The 18,440-nt window shown below is 30.8% G+C and overlaps 1 protein-coding gene across 1 annotated transcript in view; it reads left to right on the top strand.

Annotated features, from left to right (window-relative positions):
- LOC129226439 (anillin-like) overlaps window positions 1-18,440 on the top strand; it is a 55,179-nt gene extending 36,739 nt beyond the window's left edge. Inside the window, exons 8-20 of the mRNA XM_054861045.1 lie at window positions 208-433; window positions 2,044-2,180; window positions 2,904-3,155; window positions 4,445-4,580; window positions 6,652-6,810; window positions 8,418-8,590; window positions 8,674-8,724; window positions 8,941-9,004; window positions 11,928-12,040; window positions 13,918-14,004; window positions 16,085-16,192; window positions 16,288-16,460; window positions 17,921-18,440. Coding sequence (XP_054717020.1) covers window positions 208-433; window positions 2,044-2,180; window positions 2,904-3,155; window positions 4,445-4,580; window positions 6,652-6,810; window positions 8,418-8,590; window positions 8,674-8,724; window positions 8,941-9,004; window positions 11,928-12,040; window positions 13,918-14,004; window positions 16,085-16,192; window positions 16,288-16,460; window positions 17,921-18,047 — 1,806 coding nt within the window. The 3' untranslated portion in view covers window positions 18,048-18,440. The remainder of the gene's footprint in view (window positions 1-207; window positions 434-2,043; window positions 2,181-2,903; window positions 3,156-4,444; window positions 4,581-6,651; window positions 6,811-8,417; window positions 8,591-8,673; window positions 8,725-8,940; window positions 9,005-11,927; window positions 12,041-13,917; window positions 14,005-16,084; window positions 16,193-16,287; window positions 16,461-17,920) is intronic.

Raw genomic sequence — 18,440 nt, 5'->3', positions numbered from 1 at the left:
TCATATTAAAATACCATTAATCAAACATAGATTTGTCACAGCTAAAATGGATATGACCATAATAATGAGAAACCGGTTATAAGATAGTCGTTTTAGCTAAATATGATGAAGAAATAGTACATATTAAAATTATCTTGAACTCTTTGTATTTACGGTATTTAAATGTGATTTTAATTTTTAATTTTAGTTCATATTTATCATTTACAGGAACTGCCTCAAGAAAATTTTGATGATGAACCTTCTTTAGAATCTGAAGTCATTTCTGAAGAGGATGCTTCTGAGTGCAGCAGTGCTAATTACAATAATCAAGCTAACGTGTGTGAAACAAAGGACAGAGTTAGTCCCAGTTTCAGTCAACACCAAATAGAAGAACCAAACAATGAAGATAAATTTAGTTGTTCAGATTCTGGAGATGAAGCTGGGAATAATAGTGGTAAAAATGCTTCATACTCAGTTGTGTTATTTTTTGTTAAAGTAAAAAAGTATTTTAAATGTTTTAGTTTGTTTCTAAAGAAGCTGTCTCAAATATTTTTTACTGTAAAATTAAATTAAAGTTAATGTTCTAGGGAATTCTATTAAGGGATCGTCTGCAAAGATTTATCACACTTTGAGGGGGAGGAGGTTCATGAAATTGTGACAGGGTGAGGGAAAGGACAACAAGAAATGTGGCATAATACATTTGCTGAAATAAAATGATGTAAAACAATGGTAAGGTGCTTGACATGTGACATAGGGAGAAGAGATGATATGGTAAAGTGTGACAGTTTAATGAAGGGGAAGAGGGGTTAAATATGTTGAAAAGAAGTGACATTTATGGGGGAAACCCCAATTCAAATTTTAACTAGTCAGCTCTCATTTTATGAGGATTTGATTATATGCGGTTTAAAGTTAGATGCCTTTATTTCATTTTACGCAGATTAGTTTTGATTTTGTACGGAAGCGGCATTGTAAACAGAGACAATCCCCCCCCCTCCCTCCCCAACAGAAAATCAACTTCTTGAAAATACTCCTGAGATTGCTGAGAACATGCAATGAAGAGTACTTTGGCTTGCTAATAAGCGAGCTTGGGTCACTGAAGACATGTTTTTATGACTACTTTTAAAAAGAAAGTTCTGGAACTAAAGTTATTAGACTCATACAAGTCAAAGCTCCCCGAAGAAGGGCTTTTAGGAGAGACAAAGGAGGACAAAGCTATGGAGAATACTAACATCGATGACACAATCAAAAACTTTCACATTGAAAGTTTAGAGCCATTCCTTGGCAATGGCAATGGAACTTTTTGATTTGTCAGTAAAGAAAAATCCTGCTATGAAAATGATGTGAGAAATCAAGGATGCATTAATGCCCTGCAAAGAAATGCAGTGAAAAGTAGCTAATGTCTGTCAACAGATTCAAAACCAGATATTTTTATATACATAGTAAGTTTTTTGTAGTAAGTTACAAACGGCTTTTGTAACGGGAGCTTTTGTAGTAAGTTAAGGTAGGTTTTTATACCTTAGCTTTGCCATCAATCTTTGAGTTGAACCGCACCATTGCTGCGGTCGCTCATCTGGTTTGCTAATTCTGCATTAGCTACCAGTTTGTTTGGCTCTCTTGGCTCCCTTAAGAGATTTTTCGCCTCCAGCTCATGTGATTCCTATTCCGGGCTGATGAGTGCTAAAAAGCACGAAACTGCAGTCCTCGGATGGAATAACTGAGCTGGCTGTGTATTTTAAGTACATAGTAAGTTTATTAATTTTCTCTTTTTGCACATCGGGTTAATAAATTGAAATAATTACACATTCAGTTTATTATATATTTATCTACTACTAGACTGAAGTATATTTTTTCCTTCTAGAACCTAAACCATACTTTAACACTAATATTAAGTCTTAATTTATGCGATTTTGGTTTACGCAGCATTTTTGTGGAATGTAACCCCGCATAAAACAAGGCTCTACTGTATTCAAAACATGAAATGTTACTTCAATGTGAATTATTGTTTTTAGCTGTTACTAATGGATCAAATAATATTTATATTGAGGAATAATATTTATTTTTCAGAGCCAGAATCCACTTCTACAGAAGGTACATCCAGTAATGTTTCACTGCCGCAAAATTTCAGCTCAAGTTCATACTACAGTGTACCTTCAAGTCATTATCAAACATTATCTTCAATGTCAGATAACAGCAACAAAGTTGTAAGTCTAGCATATTTTTAACATTAGTTAATTTGATAGTTTTCCTCATTTTTCCTTTTTTCTTTGGTATTTTAACAAGAAAAATTATAGTAAGTTTAAATAAATTATTTGGCAAATTGGATTAAGCCTGAATTATAGCAAAAGTGATAAAAGAATATGAAACAACATATAAAGAAAGGCACAAATTAATCGGAAAACTGCATACATAGGTTTCAGGGTTACAAAGAACCCTTTTTTCAATGCAAAAAAAAAAAACGGTTTTTTAATGACATTCAAATCACAATACTAATGAAATATGTTTGATTTACACACTATTCAGATTTGATAAATGACGAAAACAAGACTTAGTTTTTTGACGTTTTGCATTATTTGTTTTCAAATCTTGCCAAAATCAATTATTTTTGCAGTTTTGGATAACATTTCTGGATGTTTAAAATACACTGCATTTGAGTAATTTCATGAAGTAATTTTCAAAATGTTGCTGTCCCATAAAATTATAATTATTTAGGATGAGCAGCGTAAAACAATTAGTTAATTTAAAATATTTTTCAATGTGTTGTTATCCCGTTATTTATTAAGTGCCTTTTATTCTATTAACACTATATTTGTGTTTACATTTTTGCTCATACTATTTTCATGATTATTAATTTTGATATGAGTTAAACGTATTTACAAGTTTCACTTTCTATGCATTCATTATTTGAACTTTTTATATTTATGTAGGTTTCAAGAACTGATAGTTATTCTAGCACAAGTTCAGTTGGCTCTTATGAAACTATTGCTTCGAGTCAAAGTGAAGACAATCCTGCAAAAGAAGTAAATCCTGATACACCTCTATTGTACACTGTGAGTTTTTATAGGAAAAAAAAGCAGGAGACGAAAACACCACCTGTTCGTACTATTGTTAGAAAAGAGCAAGTCAGTCCACCACCAGATGAGGCTGGTCGCGGGGAAATAATCCAAGAACGTATTCAGGTATGTCTTTTCACCTAAAACGTCAAAGGGCCATTCTACAGAACAGTGGCCATTTTGTCCTGCACTTGATAGCTGATATATTTCTCTAAAAAAAGTAATTTTAAAAGCTAATGAGCCAGATTTTTTGCTTAAAAAATCAAACATACATTTGTGATTTCTCAATCCACAGAATTTTGTTAATTACCTTTTTAAGTTAGTTTTTATTAAATATATTATCTGTCTCACGCAGAACAAAACAATCCTTACATACATCCAACAATATTTCCTGATTTTTCTCAGCACAAAGTTTATTTCTCAAAATGGTCATTGATTCGTGGAATGGCTCCAAAACATATTTTTAGTGATACAGATTGGCAAACAAGCATAGTTTATAGGTAGAAAAATCAGATATTAAACTGTTCCTATGTTTCTTTAAACTCTTTTTTCCATGTTTTCCTACACTATATTTTGTCTGTATGTTTATGTAATTTGGCGAAAGTGATTCCAAGTATCACAATTCAAAATGAGTTGTTTTTCCAACTATTAGTTTCTTTCGTCCTTTGTATACTTATTGTATTCAATTGCACAGGGAACAATGATTTTGGCACTGGGGTTTTTGGAACTGATTTCAAATGAATTTGGTACCCCAAGTTCAAAAAAGGGGGGTAAGGTTTATTTATTTACCTTTTTTTAGGGGCACTTTATTACATATAAAAAAAGATAACATGTGTATAAAGCTTCTTTTAGGTTCTGGTCTATCATCATAAGTAGTTTTGTTGATATATTTTTTGATGGCTGCTGTATTTAAATACTATAATTCAAAAATGAAAAAAAAAAAAAAAGTAAATAAATAAATAAATAAAATTTAAAAAAGCAATTTTAGAATAATTTATTATTGAATTGGATAACAAATTTTAATGAAAAATGTTTGTTAAAATCAATGATAAAAGTTACATACAAAATATAAGTAAATGTACACCTTTTTTAATAATTTTTAAAAGCACATCAACAGTTTGATGCCTGAAAATTTTATCTTTTTATCAGTGGAAAAACTCAGAGAAGCTGTTGCCTTATCGAGAGTAGACCCTCTGATATGTTTGTCTACCTCTCTTACCTATTATTCAGGATGGACTTTTATTTGGAATTATCTGTTATCTTTAAGTGAAAAAAGTTAGTTTTGAAAAAAAAAAAAAAAAATCTTAACGTCATTCCATGTAAAAATTTTTATAACAAATTATTTACATTTAATATTTAGGTTTTGCTCCCTTTGTTTAAATATCATAAGTAAAAATGTCATTTCATCCTATTAGTCATTACAGCAAGAAATTTTAAGGCAGCAGACAGTGATTAGCCAAACAAGTCAAGCTTTGAATTTGTGTAGTGTTACAACAGAATTCTCAGGTTCTTCAGAGCAAGTTGAAGGAGAAAGACTTTTATTGATTGCTAGTAAGTTGTTTTAATGTATAAACTGCAGTGAATTTTTAACTTTGATTACTGAAAATACTCATATGTTTTAAACTTATGATAGTTTCTATGACACATAACAATGAACCAAGAGTAAAATACTTTTATATTTTGTTACAAATTGCCTACACTGAATGAAAAGTTCTACAAAGTTATTTCCTTGATAAAATCCCTAAAATATGCTTGATAATTTTGAAAAAATACAATATGGTGTTAGGAAAAGCTCAAGTTTAACAATTTAAAGTACTGAGTACGGATTTTCTTCTTCGCCAAAGCTCACAGTGGTTTTGTAAAGTCCTGAACCTAAAGCTGGAAGTAACAATCAGTATGTTGAATGAAAACATGCTGTTTTAGTTTTGTATTCTAATGCCAAATAATTTTTGGCTTTGCTCACTTTTTATTTAAAAACAAGCATGCAAATAACTTTTTAACCCCTTGAGGACCAGTGCTCGGAAAACGAAGCGCAGCTACGGGACCGAACGTTCTGAAATGGAACGCCGCCATCGGCCCGAGCATTTACAGCAGTTAAGCCTAACTGAACAAAAATATTCATATAAAATCAGCATCTCAAAATAATGGCTTGAAATTTTAATTTTGTTTAAACAATGTACTACTGATTACTAATTACTAATATAAAGACTATTACATTATTAGAAGGAACGAAATAAGTAGAATACTAAAACTTTAACCATGTGCACAAAATTAAATGATATGTGCACAAAAACAAAGTTAGAGTTTGACATCGTGAGTGTGGAATCAAAGAAAAGGAAATGTAGCAAAAAAATATGTTCCTTATGTAATTTTGATTAAAACAACTTAGGTCAACGAATTTAAACTAGTTATATTTCCCACGCGACAAGTTTCAAAACTGCTTCATAATTCACTCGAAAACATTCCCTTTCACTCACTTCGCTAATCATTTTTATTGCAGTTTCCCATCCCCAAATGAAAAAGAATAAATACAGAAGAACAATATCAGAAAGGATTCAAAAATAATCATAATTTCAGGCCTCTTGAACTCATTCCTGTACTCTCATTGAACGGGGAATCCCAAAAGTCTGGAACACATACGCAAAAATATTTCAACCTTCCTTCCCTCCCCCATAATTTATTCAGCTAGATGTATATATCTTTCAATTACTCGTAAAAAAAAGAGAAGCAAAGATATAAGCAAGAGCAATTGAGACCTCATAAATCATATGCGCAGAGCAGTGATTCACTGTTGTTTACATAAAAAAAAATCTATCCCATTGAGAGGCCCAAATAAGAAACTAAAGCGTGTACATGAAGGTCAAATACCATGTGACTCGAATATGATCAAAGTTATAGCCATTTAGCGCCATCTAGTATCATTTAAATATTCAATTCAATCGTTCCATTTCGAGAAAGCATATACGTGACGCTGGGACTACAGCGTCGATCAGAGTGCGTAGCGGATAAGTGACGCTGGGCTGATAGGAGAGGAATCGTTGCGTAGCGTCCGCGTGACGCTGGGTGCGAACGGGTTAAAACAGTTTTTAAAAATGTCATTCTATACTTCTGTTCATCCAATACAATGCTTTGTGGTATATAAATATATTTAAATCTTTCTCAATCCTATCAATTTCACCTTGAAGTTATAAATAGTCTTCTTTTAAAAATTTGAAAAATATATTTAGTAGTTGATGTTAATCTTAATTTTAGTAGTTTTGATATTCTTTGACTAAAACATTTTGGAAACATGCCAAAACTAAGAGTAAAAGTAGAATGTTCTCCTCGATATTTTATTTTCCATTTTGACATTGTTTATAAGTTATTAATTTTGTTTAAATTTTATAAGTTCATAGAATTTTGTTGTGATATGCAAAACTGCTTTAAACTCCTAGAAAAAAAAAAGATATACAAAAAACATTGAGCATAGCAGTTAAACTGCACCTGGAGAGAATGGGAATAAATAAACAATTTTTATATTTTATACTGTGAGATTTTCTTCTTGAAATTTGAAGTTAAAAATGGAGGTTTTTCTCCTTGATTGTTATTTTGTACCTCTTAATTTATATGCATTAAACTTTAGCTCAAAAACGTCAAGCATGTTTAAATGAAATACAGAGACTTAAGACTCATGGAGCTCAAGGAGAAAGTATTCCTGATGGTACCGGAACTCTCACGATAACGGGAATTCAGCTTCCTTTGAAAAGGGAATTTATAGCTGCTGAGCTGGAAGGAAAAACTAGTAAGTATTTTTTTAAATTACTTTTTACATACACTTATTGAGATACAGCCACTTTGGGCACAAGTGGTCAACATGGCACACAGCATATTGCTGTTAGTACTGCAAAACGTTTAATTTAAAACATGTCAGCAAACTGTCAAAAAGCACAATAAAAGTTGTAATGATGTTAAAAAATTCAAAAGAAGCATCTGTTAATTAGGGATGTGTTACAAAAACAATTTTGGATTTAATTCATTCTTGCTTTAAATCTAACATATTATATATTATAATTCAATATCATTAATTTCATTTTCCTCCAAATATATATATATATATATATATATATATATATATATATATATATATATATATATATATATATATATATATTAGTGCTGGGCGATGTTGCAGATTTTAACATTGCGATACATCGCGATATTCCGATACATCGCGATATTTCGATGTATTTTCTTTTCATTAAATCAAGGGTGTCCACCAAGGGGGAGGGGGTGGGGTAAGGCGCAAGGTCTGCAAAAGCATGAGCCACATAAAAACACAGAAGATTCATTTTAATTTCATATTTTGGAAGACATTCCCCATTTCAAACAATGACCCCAGTCCACTGCGCATTTTTTGTGCGGGGGGGGGGGGGGGGGGTCAGAGAAGGGGTTTGACTTAAAGAAAGAAGTAGCAAGGTCAAGGTGAAGGGGAAACGTTTTGATTAGAGGATTCAGAGTCTTGGTTGTTTCTTTTCTTTTTTCTTTTGAGTGGAGAAGGAAAAACTAAAAAAAGGGAAGGACTAAAAAGTTTGTGTCCTAGAATTTCGGGGGGTATTTGTTCTGACGGTCCCCACCCTGTCTACGGCCCTGCCATCGACATAATATCACGATGCTTCGCCATTGGCTGCGAGAAGCGATGCTTCGACTTCAGTCACCGAGTCATCATAAGCCGCGATGTATTCTCAAAGGCAGTTCTTTCGACGCATCGTGATGCATCGCGGTGTATCAGCGAGTAGTCTCGCCGAGTCATCCGCGATGTATCTGCGAAGTGAAGGCAGTTCTTCCGATGCATCGCGGTGTATCAGCGAGCCGGGGAGAATCGCGAAGGTCCCGAGCGTGCGCAATCTCGCCGAATCATTATGAGGCCGTTTTTCCTTCCGACGCATCGCGGTGTTTCAACGAACGCGGTCTTTCGCAAGCATCGTGGTTCACTCAGACGTTCTGAAGCCGTTGGAAACATCGCGGCGCATCACGATGTATCGTGATACATCGCGTTTCACCGGGAATCGCGGTGTATCGGAAGAAGAGTAAATATAAACACCGGCGTGGCGATGATTGCTTGACACCGGTGTTTTGCGATGTATCGATGTATCGCCCAGCCCTAATATATATATATATATATATATATATATATATATATATATATATATTGTATTAAAGTAGTTTTTTTATCAATGAATACTTGCTACTTCCTTTTTCTAGAATGTCGAGCATAAAGTTATGAGGGGGAAAACATGTTCTCAGGCGATTGCTTATTTTTCATACATTTAATTTTCCCTTAAAATACCTTTCTCTCATTTTAAGGGGAACTTAACACCTTTTTTATTGTAATAAAATTTTATTTTGCAGATGAAATGGTGCATCATTTCTTGTGCTTGATTCGCTTTGGAGCTCAAGTTATAGTGACACAAATGGTTTCTACTAGTGACAAACTTTCTGATGGAGCTTTAACTTTTACGAATCATATTAAACTGCAAAACTTGCCTGCAGATTTTTCAGTGGTGTTTGAAGTTTATGGCTTGGTAAGTAAATAATAAGGGTCAAAAATAAATAACTAAATAAGTTTTTTATATACAAAACAATAAGTATTATTTATTTCTTGTAGCAGTCAAAAAAGGAAGTTCTCCCACATGAAAAAAAGTACCATATAAAGCGAGTAAGTGTTTTTGCCTTTTATCTATTTCGATGTTAAAACTGAATAGATGTTCTTTTTTAAAGCAAAGCTTTTTTTTTATTAATATGTTTTTATTTTGAAAGTATTTGTAGGATGTTCAACGATTGCATTGTAAATCAGGCCCAATTTAATTTTTATAACTCACCAAAAAGATTTGACTTCTGCTGTTGAATATTATATTTGTGTATATCCTTCCAGGAACATAGCAAAATTCGTCTTACGCCAAAGGGAAAAAGAGCTGAAGGCAAAATATTGCTTCCAGGTATGTATTTGAAACTTTCTCATGTGTTAGACATATTTCTGCAGTGTTCATTGTTTTAACTCATGCTTTGAGATTTTACAGCCAACAGTTTTTTTTTTGTTAAATTGTTTAAAGAAAAATGCATGATTTTAAGAAGATGATATTGATATTTGCAAGGTTTTGTGTTACTTTATTATCATTTTTTCCATTTATGCATTATTTAATTTACAATGAAAAAATATTGATCTATGTGGCAAATGTTTGGTTCTTTGTTTTAAAAATTTGAAATTTGCCATTTGAATAAAGAATTTTCTTGTGTTTAAATTTGTTAGTCAAGCTGAAAATATAATACAGTATGGGACCCCAATTTGGTAATTCTTAACTGTAGAAAATCCGAAGATCAAAACTTCCCCCCCTTAAATAATAATAATTTAAAAAAAAAAAAAACATAGTGGGAAAAAAAAATATTTTCTTCTTCAATTTAAATTTTTTTATATTTTAAATGTTTAAAATTGTGAGCATTCATTTTTTACTTGTTGAAAACATAGTACTTGTAGCTTATTTTAAGGTTTGAAAACATAGTACTTGTAGCTTATTTTAAAGTTTCTTCAATGCCTTGTGCCATGCGTGATATTAGTTTTTTGCTAAAATTGTGCGGCTATCTCTTAGCATTAGCTTTTGGTTTACAATACTTTTTATCTTCTCAATATACAGCACAAAGCATTTCAAGCAAAAGTACAAAGCTGTTTTTCAGTACAAATATGATTTATTTATTGTATCGATCCTCATATACAATACACAATTTGACAATAAAAATAAAAAAAAATTAAAATCTAATGATCGTAGGCCAATGCCAATTACCTGCGACATATTTTTTCTTTAGCTCAGGTCCCATTTCTAAGCATTTAAGGTCCCATACTTTGGTATTCAATTTGTCAGAGGTCACCATGATCAAGCAATCATGCTCACTCGTCTGGAAGTTCTGTTAGCTGCATGGTTTCAGTGACATTTACTGCTTCGTACAGCACTTATTTTCAGATAACTGTAATGGATTTTAAATTTGATATCAGCTCAACTGTATGCGAACAAAAGACAAACAATTTCTATTTATAAGAGATTTTTAAACATGTGGCAAAAGCAAAACTTGAATAAGAAAACACTTGGTGGTGTGAATTATCACAAAATCATTTGTATTTGTCCACATTTTATTTAGTTGTGAATGCAAGCCACATTACTTTTACTAAAATATTTAACTGCAATACTTTCTCTATTGTCTTGTGTGCTCGTAAAAAAAATGTACTGTTTCTCTAATACAGTAGAGCACTTTTTGTACATCTTTCATTTGAACATCATTTACATTCGTTTTTTCATTACAGCCTTGATAAAAAGCCTTTGATTCAAAGGACTGGTTTGACAAATTAACTTAGCTATTTTTACTATGCTAATTTTTTTAAACCTAAAATGTCTCAAAAATGTACCACATTTCCAATCGCTTATTGTTATCAAAACACTCAATCCCAATTTCCTTTATAAATTTTATGTTAAAGCTATCTCTTTATTTGAGCGTTACATCGTTTAATGTTATCAATTGTCAAATCAGAAATCAGGTTTCTGCTTCGCCTACTCAAGATTTTGCAGAAAAGTTAATCAGAAAACTAAAAAGTGATGATAATCAGATATGACATCTTACGAGTTTAAGTCATGGATGAAAATTATTCAAAATATCCTTACTGCTCGCCATTAACTAAATCAGACGTTGTTATAGAAAAGCAGAAGAATGATGAAACTGATGCATAAAATAAAGTTGTAGTGATATTGAGCCACCTCCTACAAATGCTGAAATGAGGAATGCGTTGAAAGTGTTGAAACATAGAGAACAGCACTGCTTCAATGATTGGAGGAAACATTGATTACGAGCAATTTATAAATGAGCTTCTAAAAAAATGTGGACTACCAACAATTGATAGTTAAAAAAAAAAAAAATTATGTATACTGTTATATTTTCATCGAAATATGCAGTTCATAAATATGAGTTTTTTCATTTTATTTTGAAACTAAATATGCATAGCTTAAGTTTGTAAATTTATCTAATTTAGTGATGCTAGCAGCAGGGTTCGCCGATATATATTAGTCGATATGTATCATGATATATATTACAATATATATCCGATATTTATTTTGAAAATATCATGATATTTTGATTTTCTCGATATTTATTTTTCCGACTATGGTATTTTCACTATAAAAAGTACATTAATCATAGTAATATTGTTTATTTATTATTAAACATAACCTAAACTTTCTTACTTGTATTTTATATTCAAAAAATATTTGTAATGTAAAAAATTTAATTCAGATTAAGAGGGCATAATTAAATATTAAACATTGGTGAGAAAAAATGAAATTGTCTTATGACTGTGCACTGACTAATGTATATTAATTATTTTTGAGTCATACAACTGTAAAAGTAGCTAACAGAAGAAAAATGAGTAAAACAGCTAATGCTAAATTAACTCGATTAAAATTGATAAAAATGTTAAATGAAATGTTAGAAAAATAAAGAAAGAAGCTTTAATTTTAAGTATTGTAAATAAGTATTTTTACATATTGTGATTATAATGTAACAAAATAAAGAGTGATTTGAGAATGCATTTACTATTTTGAAGACTTTAGTTTGCATTAATTGAAAATATCGGATATATATCAAAATATCTTATATATATCAAAGTATAAATATTTTCGAAAATATCATGATATTTTCCAACCCTGGCTATCAGTCGGTTGTTATCAAAATCGTTGTGTCCCAAGGTGCTCACATGTAGCAGAGATGACTGTATCAATCAAAATAAATACTTTTTGCAAATGAATTTTGAAACAAGTAATAAAATGTTTGTTAATAAGAGTAATTGATTCTCAAGTGTAAAAATGTTTTTTTCTTTTTTAGCTGTTAGCAGTCCTGGAGGTCCAAATGCTGTTAGGTCATCAAGCTTTGGTGTTATTGGTTATACACGGTTCACTCTTCAAAATTGTAACAAGAGTTGCTTCACTCTCGATAAAGTAAAATAAGTTTGACAACTTAAAATCCAGCCTATCTTTTTAGCATAACTTTTATATATTGAACTAAGTGTTAAAATATTGACATATTAAGTATAAAAAATAAAATGTACAAAATCTTTATACTAAAGATATAATAGTGTAAAATTAATAAACAACTATTAAGCAAGAATATTTTGCTAAGTCATCTCTTAATAATGCATAGTTGACTGTCGATAACTTGAATATTCCTTTACCTTGAAGTTTTCTTTCGGGCCCAAAATAATTTAGCATTTTCAATACAAAGTTATCTCTATATCTCAAATGTACTCTTAAGTCGAAGTTTTTAAGAAAGTTTCGGCTTCATTCATGTATAAAAATGCAGTCAGATGAAGATGTTTTTTTTCCTTTAACATAATTTATTTACAACTTAATAACCCCAGCATTGCAAGATTGCGTGAAGAGTAGACGAGTGGGCTACTTTTTGACGTGCCTAGCAACCTAAAATTTTATTGAGTAGCAGCTGACTTATCTTTGAGAGATTTACAACTTTGGTAATAATTTTGAAAAAGGATCCTTTATGTTCTGGGCAGCTCAACTAACCGTGCTTTTAGTTCAAAAAAGACCAAGGGAACGGCGAACTGAAGTAAAGAGAAAAGAAATTGGGCATACAACTGAAACAGTAGTAAATTGTTTAAAGTGCTGTGATTTCATAAACAGCAGTGATATCGAGCGGAATCGAAAGATTTCTTGAATATCAAGAAAAATAACTGAATCTTTGTGCTATGAAACAGTATATTATTATATAAATATTAAATACAGATAACTTGGGTCAGTGTTGATTAAATAGGAATTTTTATTTCATAGTTAAGTTTTTATTGTACGTGTATTAATTGTGAATCAGGGCCTGATTAACGCACGGTCCGGCGGGTCCGCGGACCTGGGCACCACAAATTTAGGGGCACCAAAATAGCATAACCTAAATTCACTTACTTCCTTCCTTTTTTTTAAAAAAAAAAGCTCATTTTACTTTTTCTCAACTTTAAGGGAGAGGAGGCTCAAATTTTTTTAAAAATCAGCTGAAAACCTCATAAAAATAAAAACATTTTGCGTAAAGAAGTCGTTGTCCCTTAGCTCTGGAATTTCAAAATAATTACTCGGATGACATAGATGAACATTTTCCAGAAGAATTAACACACTTTCAATTTTTTGCAAAAGGTAACCCTTCTCCTGGAGAATGTTTTAAAAGGATAAGATAACTAAACATTACACATACATTTCCGAATGTGGATTCACCCCTGCAGCTTCTTCTTACCTTGCCTATCAGCAGCTGTTCCAGTGAACGTTCCTTTTCATTTTTGAAAAGAATCAAAAATCATTTGAGAAGCTGCGTTTCTCAGGATAATTTACAGGCGTTTTCCTTATTGACCATTGAAAAATCTATGACATCAAACATAGGTTTCAATTATTTGATCGACACATTTGCCTCTGTTAAAGCCAGAAAGAAGCTTTTTTAAAGCTTGATGTCAGAATTAGTAAGTTTTTTTTTTTGCAGTTTTAAATTGTTTTTTAAATTTTTTTCGTCTTAAGAGGCAGTTTTAACTGTGATTAGTTTGGTGACTATCAAGTGTTTGGTATTCAAATCCCAGATTTCCTTTCAAACGTAGTAATGTTCCTTTAAAATGTAGTTTCTAGTAATTAGGTTTTTAGTATGAAACATTGACTTTAAAATTGTTCGGATTTTCTCATGTGGGGGGGGGGGGCACCAACATCTACTCAGGACCTGGGCACCAGTTTGGCTTGATCGGGCCCTGATTGTGATGAAGTCAAAATGAACACTTCTCAAGAATGTTTTTGAAGACTTAAAAGATTTCTAAAAACATTTCCTACTTTTTTTTAAGGTACCATTTACATCTCCTCTGGAAGGAGTATTAAAGGTAAAGCTGTCTTTACATGCTGAACATAAAACTATGCAAAAAGGCTTTTTGGTGAGTAAAAAGCTTTCTATCCCTCTCTTTTAATTTTCCAACGGGTACAGACAGTTGAATAACTTTGAATAACTTTATCTCATTCAAATATTGATTTCTGAACATTTATGTTTGCAATAATGATGAAATTTTAGCAAATGTGATTTAAGTGATTATAATTTAGAATTTTTGAAGTTTAAACGTTGAGTAATATTTTGATATTTGATCCTATCTTACAAATGGATGCCTGGTAATGTATCAGAAACATTAAATGTAGGTAAGAGGGAGGCACATATGAACTTTTTTTTGTTTTTGTTTTTTTACAAAAAAACTTACTTTTTTCATTTTATTTTCTCAATTTATTTTAGTAACCATTATCTTACTACTAATCCCTTCAAATGTGCTTGCTCCAATATTAGGCAATGTGACTTTTTTTTTTTTTTTTTGAATATTTAAAATTATTCAAAAATTGTTCACGTGTGTGCCTACATGGGGTACATTTGGACATGCTTGGATCACATATGGACACCATAAGTAAAACAATATTAATAATTTAAAGTAGGAAAGACAAATGGCTTAGATTCACATTAATAGGAAACTCTTCATTCTCCCAAAACTACTGGATTAAACTTGCTGCTCTCAGAAATAACTTATGAACTGGGTAGGAATTTTGAGATTTCATATACATAAAAATTTAGGAGTTTGCTTTGAATGAATGTGTATCATGCCATAAGAGCTAAACATAAAAAAAAAAGTGCATCAATATTTTCTGCATTAAAGCCCTTGGCTAAACTTTTATTCTTTGGTTTCTGGCTTAAACATAGGACAAGTCATATGTACCCATTTGAAATGATTTTATAAAGTACTAAGATGATATTTTTTTTCTTCACTTGAAAAAACATGTTGACTGTTGTACTTTAATCCAAACTTAAGTTCACGGCTTATGCACAACGAAAGAATGAAAGCAAGTATTTGTTAGCTATTTAAAAATTATTTTAAGCACCTTTTTTCTTCGTTTTGATGGAATAATTCATAAATATAACATTAGATATAATAACATGGATGAACATTAGATATAATAACCATAGATGGAATAACATTAAGGGTGCCAAAAGCAGTGTCCAAATGTGCTCAATAACTAGATGTTAATAATTTTGTCAAACTTAGCCTAGTAGAAAATTTTTTTTTGACCCATTTGATGAATAAATCATTACATTAAAAAAATAAGCTATTTATCCTTGCATAATTAAATTTCCTAATTTAATGTAAGGGTTCTTACATTAAATTATTGTTTAAACAGTAAACTCCCTATTTCTTCATTTTTATGGAATAATTCATAAATATACAGTTGGTTCTCTATTTAACGACTTCCAAGGGACCACAAAAAAATCTTCCTTAAATAGAATGTTTTTAAAACTACAGTGGAGCACCGGGGACCATGAAAAGTTGTCTTTAAATAGAAAAAATCATTAAATAGAGCGTCGTTAAACTGAGAGCCAACTGTATAGCGTAAGGGGTGCCCAAAGCAGTGTCCAAATGTGCTCCATAACTAGATGTTACTGATTTTGTCAGACCTAGCCTAGTAAAAAATTTTTTTGGCAAATTTGATGAATAAATCATTATATTACTTACATACTCCAGCCAAATTCCTCTCCTAAAAGTAGCTAAATAATGACTACATCTTGATAGTAGTTTGTAGTCGCTACATTTCTAAAAAAAAAAGTAGTTTTTCCAACCACTGGTCTGGTTCTGTAACTATAAATATCTTTGAGGTAGTGTTTGGTACTCCTTTTGAAATATTTTTTATTGTCGAAGCACTTAGAGCTAAGAAGTAAAAATGTTTATTTTTGCACAGAAAAAATAATATGAATATGATTCAAATTTTAAGATTTGTACTTTATATGTATTTTAATTGTTTGCAAATTTGTGCTCTAGTTATTCTTTACATCAGTTTTGTTATTTATTTTGTATTTGAGATTTTTTATTTATTTTTATTTTTTTTTTGTATATATGAAAATATTTATATTGCAATAAAAGAAAACCATCATAATTTCATAAGCATTTAGTACATACATTCCTTCATTACATAATAATATTTCAGACCATGTTTGAAGACATAAGTGGATTTGGAGCTTGGCACCGCCGATGGTGTGCACTCGATGCACAATATCTTTCTTACTGGAAGTATCCCGATGATGAGCAAAAGAAAGTATGTTCCTTTCTATTTTTCCAAACTAAACTGTTCATGAAACTATATTTATTTTTAACATCAAATCATTCAACTCCTCATATGACTCTTTTTAGGAACCTATTGGTACTATTGAGCTCAAACAGTGTGTTACTGGTCAGGTGAAGTTGGTTGCTAGAGACATATGTGCCAGACCGCAAACTTTTCAATTAGTTACAGTTCGACCACAAGAAAAAGGAGACAAAAACACTTTAATATCTAGAAGTGTCAATACTTTAACAACCACAAAGTAAGATAACTTCTTTAAAGAAAGTAAAATGCTTGATTGTAATATTATCAGGAAACTATGAAAAGTAAAATCAAAGTTGAACATTATGAAATCCATAAGATTAAACCATTACTATACGTTTGTAAGGAATATGTTTTGTTGGTTTGTATTATTCACAATTTGGATTTATCAATTTTTTGAAAAAATATTTGTAGTTTTTGTGTAAAGCAAAGAAAGTGAAGTAAAGAAGTTGCACATAATAACCCCGATCTAACGATTGTCAAGGGACTTGAAAATGTTATCGTTCAATCACAGAGCATAGACATTTGATGCAGTCAAATCTGAACCAGTGAAATGTATCATTAAATTAAGGAAATCGGGTATCGTTAAATCAAAGTTATACTGTAATTACAATAGGGTTATTGATTGCTTTTAGCACTGTCTATTTCTGATTAAATGAAAAATTGACATTTTCTCTTTATGATTTAATTAAATTTATCGGTTTTCATGTTTACCAAATATTCTTAATATAATTTAACAGTTGCTCTAATTGCATAAACAGTGTTATTGTCTTGTGAAACAATGGATTGTTTCATATACTAATAGTAATAGTTAATAAGAGAGAATATGGTTGCTACAAGAATATGGTCAAATATTATTGTAACTTTTCTTAAAATAACATTGACACTAGCCTGAATCATCCATATATATATATATATATATATATATATGTGTGTGTGTGAACTGCTCTCATTTTTTCTGAGTACTGAAAAAATTTAGTTATGAAACATCAATTTAACTCGTTAGTTTTTATTCAAATCCAAAGAGGTCTAAATTAAAATTTTGAGTTACAAAATTGCTCTGTCCTACACTTTGACGGAAAATTTTACACTATATTTTTTGTCCATTTTTTAAACCTGATTGTTGAACAATTTTTATTCATTTGACACAACTTTTGTTTTTGAGAGGATCAGATTGCTTATTATGGTAGCATGGTGGTCATTTGGCGAGTGAGGCCATAAACAATAGAGTTGGTAGATTACTTTACATTTAAAGAAACTGTTAGCGTAATTTAATGTTTCGGAAAATTGTTTTAAATTGCAACGAAACTTTTATAGCTTTTTTTTAATGAGTGTGTGTGCATTTTAGGTAAAGAAAAATAATTATTTTACATCACATCAGGGAGCAGAGGGAGATTTTCATTTATTGAAGACTTCTTTTAAATTCTTAGCACGGGCATCCCCGTGCGGGTTCATCTGTATCTATATGTAATATTTAAACATACCTACTATATATAATATTTAAACCTATAATATATAATATTTAAACATAATATACCTAAATAAAAATCAGTGATTTTTCAGAAAACTTTTGGTTTATGTTTCCATTTCTTTTTGAGTCACCTTGCATAGCTAAATTTTATAAAAGCACTAAACATTTTATGTGTTGTTGAAAGATTAATAAACTGTTCTCATTTACAGGCATCTTCTATCAGCAGACACAAAAGAAGAAAGGGTTGTTTGGTGTAATAAGTTGAATGAAGCTCTAACAAATGTGAGAAAATGGAATCCACAAGCGCTGCGCCCAGTGGACTTTAAACAAGATTAAAGCACAGTTGTATATGTTAGTGTATATATAGACTTTTAAAAATGCATTTAGCAGGAGTGTAGAGGAGGACTGAATAGCATTTATTTATATATTGCTGAACTTTTTAAGAAAGAAAAGTTGAAATTTCAACATTGTATTGTAAGGCACTTGCAAATTATCTCTGCTTTCCTCATCATATAAATGCTGAATCTTTCGAGAAGAAAATTATATATATATATTCAAAATATTTGAAAAAAAACCCGAAGAAAAAATGATGAACATTTTAATTGCATTTTACTAGTCTGTTATAACTTGTTTGAGCATTTTAGTCACAGCAAAATGTTTATATGTTACAGTTCATTTTGCTTAAACTTTGTATCTTAAGCATTACATAAAACTTAGATTTTGTTTATA

The sequence above is a fragment of the Uloborus diversus genome, chromosome 1 (assembly GCF_026930045.1).
Source record: "Uloborus diversus isolate 005 chromosome 1, Udiv.v.3.1, whole genome shotgun sequence".
In the NCBI taxonomy this organism is placed as follows: Eukaryota; Metazoa; Arthropoda; class Arachnida; order Araneae; family Uloboridae; genus Uloborus; species Uloborus diversus.
The sequence above is the reverse complement of the archived record's forward strand: the minus strand, read 5'-3'. Positions and strand labels throughout refer to the sequence as shown.